This window comes from Pogoniulus pusillus, chromosome 20 (assembly GCF_015220805.1).
Source record: "Pogoniulus pusillus isolate bPogPus1 chromosome 20, bPogPus1.pri, whole genome shotgun sequence".
Taxonomy (NCBI): domain Eukaryota; kingdom Metazoa; phylum Chordata; class Aves; order Piciformes; family Lybiidae; genus Pogoniulus; species Pogoniulus pusillus.
Genome location: NC_087283.1, coordinates 22,267,752 through 22,273,751, shown reverse-complemented (window position 1 = coordinate 22,273,751; position 6,000 = coordinate 22,267,752). Strand labels below are relative to the sequence as shown.

The 6,000-nt window shown below is 60.1% G+C and overlaps 1 protein-coding gene across 1 annotated transcript in view; it reads left to right on the top strand.

Moving 5' to 3' along the window:
* The first annotated feature begins 284 nt into the window (after nucleotides 1–284).
* The window catches only part of GOT2 (glutamic-oxaloacetic transaminase 2), a 29,062-nt gene continuing 23,346 nt past the window's right edge, over nucleotides 285–6,000 (top strand). The window contains exon 1 of the mRNA XM_064160607.1: nucleotides 285–426. Within this exon, the coding sequence (XP_064016677.1) occupies nucleotides 356–426 (71 nt within the window). The 5' untranslated portion in view covers nucleotides 285–355. The remainder of the gene's footprint in view (nucleotides 427–6,000) is intronic.

Sequence of the window (6,000 nt, the reverse complement as noted above, 5' to 3'; positions counted from 1 at the left end):
GTGCTGCCCGCTGTGCCCCAATGCAGCCCTTTGCTGCCCGCTGTGCCCCAATACAGCCCTGTGCCGCCCGCTGTGCCCCAATGCCGCCCGCTGTGCCCCTGTGCCGCCCTTTGCTGCCCGCTGTGCCCCAGTGCCGCCCTTTGCTCCCCGCTGTGCCGCAGCGCCGCCTGCCGTAGCCCCGCGCAGTGCGGGCTGGGCGAGCGGAGCGCCTCGCAGTGCGCCCTCCGTGCCGCCAGGGGGCGAGTGCCGGCGGGGCGGGGGCCGGAGCCTGCGCGGGGCGGGGCGGGGCGCGGAGCCGGCGGCCGCGCCGGGAGGTGTCCGTTCGCAGCCCGCCTGCCGCCCGCACGCCGCCGCCATGGCGCTCCTCCACACTCGCCGGCTCCTCGCCGCCCCCCGCTTCTTTACGGCCGCCGCTAACCGCGCCAGGTGAGGGCTGAGGAGGTGGTTTAGGCCCTGCCGGTGCCAGCGGAGCAGCTTGCTGGCCGCTGAGCGCGGTGCCCTTTGCAGGCAGGGGAAGGGGAGCGGGGTTGGGGGGGGGGGGGGGGGGGGGGCGGGTGTCCTTCGCCGGGAGAAATCTGTCCCTCCGCGGAGCCCGTAGGCGCCGGCGGCGATGTGGGGGCGGGACGGGGGTGTGGGAACGGCTCTCGGATTGGCCGTGGGCGCAGCGGGTCGGGGGGCGCGCGGCGCGTCCTGGCGAGCTGATTGGCTGAGGCCGGGCCGGGAGCCCCCCGCCTGCCCCCTCCCCAGCCTGCCCCCCCCCAGCCTGCCCCCCCCCAGCCTGCCCCCCTCCGACTGCCACCCCCCCGACTGCCCCCCCCAGCCTGCTCCCCCCAGCCTGCCCCCCCCAGCCTGCCCCTCCCAGCCTGCCCCCCCCAGCCTGCCCCCCCGCCTGCATCCCCCTCCCTCCTGCCCCCCAGACTGCCCCCCCCAGACTGCTCCCCCCCCAGCCTGCCTCCCCCCAGCCTGCCTCCCCCCAGACTGCCCCCCCCCAGACTGCTCCCCCGCCTGCTTCCCCCCCCCCGCCTGCCCTTGGGAGCCGCTGGAGGGCGCGGGGGGGCTGCGGGCTTGGGCCGGGCCGGGGGCATCACGGGCAGCGAGAGACCTGGCTGGGGGCACCACGGGCAGCGAGAGACCTGGCTGGGGGCACCACGGGCAGCGAGAGACAGGGATGGGAGCATTATGGGCAGCGAGAGACCGAGCTGGGGACACCACAGGCAGCGACAGACCGAGCTGGGGTCATTATGGGCACGGAGAGACCGAGCTGGGGGCATCACGGGCAGCGAGAGACCGAGCTGGGGGCATTACGGGCACCAACAGACCGAGCTAGGGGCATCACGGGCACCGAGAGACCGAGCTGGGGGCATCACGGGCAGCGAGAGACCTGGCTGGGGGCATCATGGGCAGCGAGAGACCGAGCTGGGGGCATTACGGGCACCAACAGACCGAGCTGGGGGCATCACGGGCAGCGAGAGACAGGGATGGGAGCATTGTGGGCAGCGAGAGACCTGGCTGGGGGCACCACGGGCAGCGAGAGACCGAGCTGGGGGCATCACGGGCACCAACAGACCGAGCTGGGGGCATCACGGGCAGCGAGAGACAGGGATGGGAGCATTATGGGCACCGAGAGACTGAGCTGGGGGCACCACGGGCACCGCGGGGGGTGCTGCCGGCAGTGGGTAGGGGCAGCGGGGCCAGGCTCATTCTGGGAGCCGAGACCCGGGGCCGGGGGTAGGCTGAGCGGCGTGCACCGGGGCCAGGGTGCCGCTGGCTGTGTGCACCGTGCGGCGGGGCCAGGGTGCCGCTGGCTGTGTGCACCGTGCAGCGGGGCCGGGGTGCCGCTGGCTGTGTGCACCGTGCGGCGGGGCCAGGGTGCCGCTGGCTGTGTGCACCGTGCGGCGGGGCCAGGGTGCCGCTGGCTGTGTGCACCGTGCACCGGGGCCAGGGTGCCGCTGGCTGTGTGCACCGTGCAGCGGGGCCGGGGACAGCAGGCGGGGCTGGGCGCAGCCCGCGCGGTGCGGCGGGGGCGCTGCCGGGGCTGGGCACCGAGAAGCGGAGCCCCGGGAGCTTTGTGTCCCCTGCTACAGCAGCGCTGAGGTGTGCCTGGCAGTGTGCACTGTGCAGGGGGGCCCGGCAGACCCCCGAGAGGTGGGGCTGGGAATAAGGGGTCTGCAGGGACACCCCCACCCCCCCCAGGCACCGTGTAACAGGGCTGGGGTGGTGCTGCCAGTGCTAAAGCTGTGCCCTCGGGTGCGAACCTGGCTTGAGCAGGGTGCAAGCAAGGCAGGACCAGGGAGGGCTGGAGTCATACTGGCAGCTCTGGGCTCTGCTGCCCTGATGGGATGGAGCAGGAAGAGTGTGGGCAGCAGTGTGCCCAGGTGGGCAGCAGAGCCAGTGGCAGCCTGGGCTGGCTGAGGAGCAGTGTGGGCAGCAGGAGAAGGGAGGTTCTTGTGCCCCTGTGCCCAGCCCTGCTCAGGCCAGCCCTGGAGTGCTGTGTCCAGCTGTGGGCTCCTGAATTGCAGAGAGCTGCTGAGGTGCTGGAAGGTGCTGAGAGAAGGGCAGCAAGGCTGGGGAGGGGCCTGGAGCACAGCCCTGTGAGGAGAGGCTGAGGGAGCTGGGGGGGTGCAGGCTGCAGCAGAGGAGGCTCAGGGCAGAGCTGATTGCTGCCTGCAGCTGCCTGCAGGGAGGCTGTAGCCAGGTGGGGTTGGGCTCTGGTGCCAGGCAGGCAGCAGCAGCAGAAGGGGCCCCAGGCTGAAGCTGTGTCAGGGCAGGTGTGGGCTGGCTGTGAGGAGGAAGCTGCTGGCAGAGAGAGTGATTGGCACTGGCATGGGCTGCCCAGGGAGGTGGTGGAGTGGCTGTGGCTGGAGGGGTTGGAGCCAAGGCTGGCTGGGCACTGAGTGCCATGGTGTGGTTGTTTGGGCAGGGCTGGGTGCTAGGTTGGCACTGAGTGCCATGGTGTGGTTGGTTGGGCAGGGCTGGGTGCTAGGTTGGCACTGAATGCCATGCTCTGGTTGCTTGGCTAGGGCTGGGTGCTAGGTTGGCACTGAGTGCCATGCTCTGGTTGCTTGACTATGGCTGGGTGCTAGGTTGGCACTGAATGCCATGCTCTGGTTGCTTGGCTAGGGCTGGGTGCTAGGTTGGCACTGAATGCCATGCTCTGGTTGCTTGACTATGGCTGGGTGCTAGGTTGGCACTGAGTGCCATGGTGTGGTTGGTTGGGCAGGGCTGGGTGCTAGGTTGGCACTGAATGCCATGCTCTGGTTGCTTGGCTAGGGCTGGGTGCTGGGTTGGACTGGCAGAGCTTGGAGCTCTCTTCCAGCCTGCCTGGTTCCACGATTCCATGTGTAGAAGGCTCCTGGGCACAGCTGGAGCTCTGCCCAGCACCGGAGCAGCCCCACACAGCCCAGGGCACAGAGTGCTGGGGGCAGCTCCAGAAGCCTGCAGAGGGATTTGGCCAAGGTCTTGCTGCTCAGCAGAGTTCTTTGACTCCTGATCCGTGCCAGCTGGGGAGGCTTTATGGATCAGCTCCCAGGCCATGCTGAAGCAGGAAAGCAGGGATCTGTTCCCCCTTCAGCACATAAACAGCCTGGCAGGTACTGATTAACCCTGGGCAGTAAGCAGGGCCCCTCACGTCCTTGCTCTCCCCAGCACTTGTGGAGGAGGAGCAGCTGCTATGGACCTGTGCTTCCTGCCCTTGGGCTGGAAAGGAGGCAGCTTTGCCTCCCTCCAGCTTCTGCTGCAGCAGGCTGAAGGGCCACGTGGAGCCCGGGTCAGAGGAGAGGGGCTCTGAGCACCCTGGCGTCTGCACAGCTCCCCAGGGGCAGCTCTGCTCCCGCGGATCCCAGGCAGCATTGGCCCCTTGTGTTCCTTCACCTTTATCCCTTTGTGTTCCTTCACCTTTATCCCTTCGTGTTCCCTTATCTTCCTTCATCTATCTCTTTGTGTTCCCTTATCTTCATCCCTTTGTGTTCCCTTATCTTCCTTCATCTATCCCTTTGTGTTCCTTCACCTTTATCCCTTTGTGTTCCTTCACCTTTATCCCTTCATGTTCCCTTATCTTCCTTCATCTATCCCTTTGTGTTCCTTCACCTTTATCCCTTTGTGTTCCCTTATCTTCCTTCATCTATCCCTTTGTGTTCCTTCACCTTTATCCCTTTGTGTTCCCTTATCTTCCTTCATCTATCCCTTTGTGTTCCTTCACCTTTATCCCTTCATGTTCCCCTATCTTCCTTCACCTTTATCCCTTTGTGTTCCCCTATCTTTCTTCATCTATCCCCTTGTGTTCCTTCACCTTTATCCCTTTGTGTTCCTTCACCTTTATCCCTTCATGTTCCCTTATCTTCCTTCATCTATCCCTTTGTGTTCCTTCACCTTTATCCCTTTGTGTTCCTTCACCTTTATCCCTTCATGTTCCCTGATCTTCCTTCATCTATCCCTTTGTGTTCCTTCACCTTTATCCCTTCCTGTTCCCTTATCTTCCTTCATCTATCCCTTTGTGTTCCTTCACCTTTATCCCTTTGTGTTCCCTTATCTTCCTTCATCTATCCCTTTGTGTTCCTTCACCTTTATCCCTTTGCCTTCCCTTATCTTCCTTCATCTATCCCTTTGTGTTCCTTCACCTTTATCCCTTTGTGTTCCTTATCTTCCTTCATCTATCCCCTTGTGTTCCTTCACCTTTATCCCTTTGTGTTCCCTTATCTTTCTTCATCTATCCCTTCATGTTCCCTTATCTTCCTTCATCTATCCCTTTGTGTTCCTTCACCTTTAGCCCTTCGTGTTCCCTTATCTTCCTTCATCTATCTCTTTGTGTTCCCTTATCTTCGTCCCTTTGTGTTCCCCTATCTTCCTTCATCTATCCCTTTGTGTTCCTTCACCTTTATCCCTTCCTGTTCCCTTATCTTCCTTCATCTATCCCTTCATGTTCCTTCACCTTTATCCCTTTGTGTTCCCTTATCTTTCTTCATCTATCCCTTTGTGTTCCCTTATCTTCCTTCATCTATCCCTTCGTGTTCCTTCACCTTTATCCCTTCCTGTTCCCTTATCTTCCTTCATCTATCCCTTTGTGTTCCTTCACCTTTATCCCTTTGTGTTCCTTCACCTTTATCCCTTCATGTTCCCTTATCTTCCTTCATCTATCCCTTTGTGTTCCTTCACCTTTATCCCTTTGTGTTCCTTCACCTTTATCCCTTCGTGTTCCCTTATCTTCCTTCATCTATCCCCTTGTGTTCCTTCACCTTTATCCCTTTGTGTTCCTTCACCTTTATCCCTTCCTGTTCCCTTATCTTCCTTCACCTTTATCCCTTTGTGTTCCTTCACCTTTATCCCTTTGTGTTCCTTCACCTTTATCCCTTCGTGTTCCCTTATCTTCCTTCATCTATCCCCTTGTGTTCCTTCACCTTTATCCCTTTGTGTTCCTTCACCTTTATCCCTTCCTGTTCCCTTACCTTCCTTCATCTATCCCTTCGTGTTCCATCACCTTTATCCCTTTGTGTTCCCTTACCTTCCTTCATCTATCCCTTCGTGTTCCATCACCTTTATCCCTTTGTGTTCCCTTATCTTCCTTCATCTATCCCTTTGTGTTCCCTTATCTTTATCCCTTTGTCTTCCCTTATCTTCCTTCATCTATCCCCTTGTGTTCCTTCACCTTTATCCCTTTGTGTTCCTTCACCTTTATCCCTTTGTGTTCCTTCACCTTTATCCCTTCGTGTTCCCTTATCTTCCTTCATCTATCCCTTCATGTTCCTTCACCTTTATCCCTTTGTGTTCCCTTATCTTCCTTCATCTATCCCTTTGTGTTCCCTTATCTTTATCCCTTTGTCTTCCCTTATCTTCCTTCATCTATCCCCTTGTGTTCCTTCACCTTTATCCCTTTGTGTTCCTTCACCTTTATCCCTTCGTGTTCCCTTATCTTCCTTCATCTATCCCTTTGTGTTCCTTCACCTTTATCCCTTTGTGTTCCCTTATCTTTCTTCATCTATCCCTTTGTTCCTTCACCTTTATCCC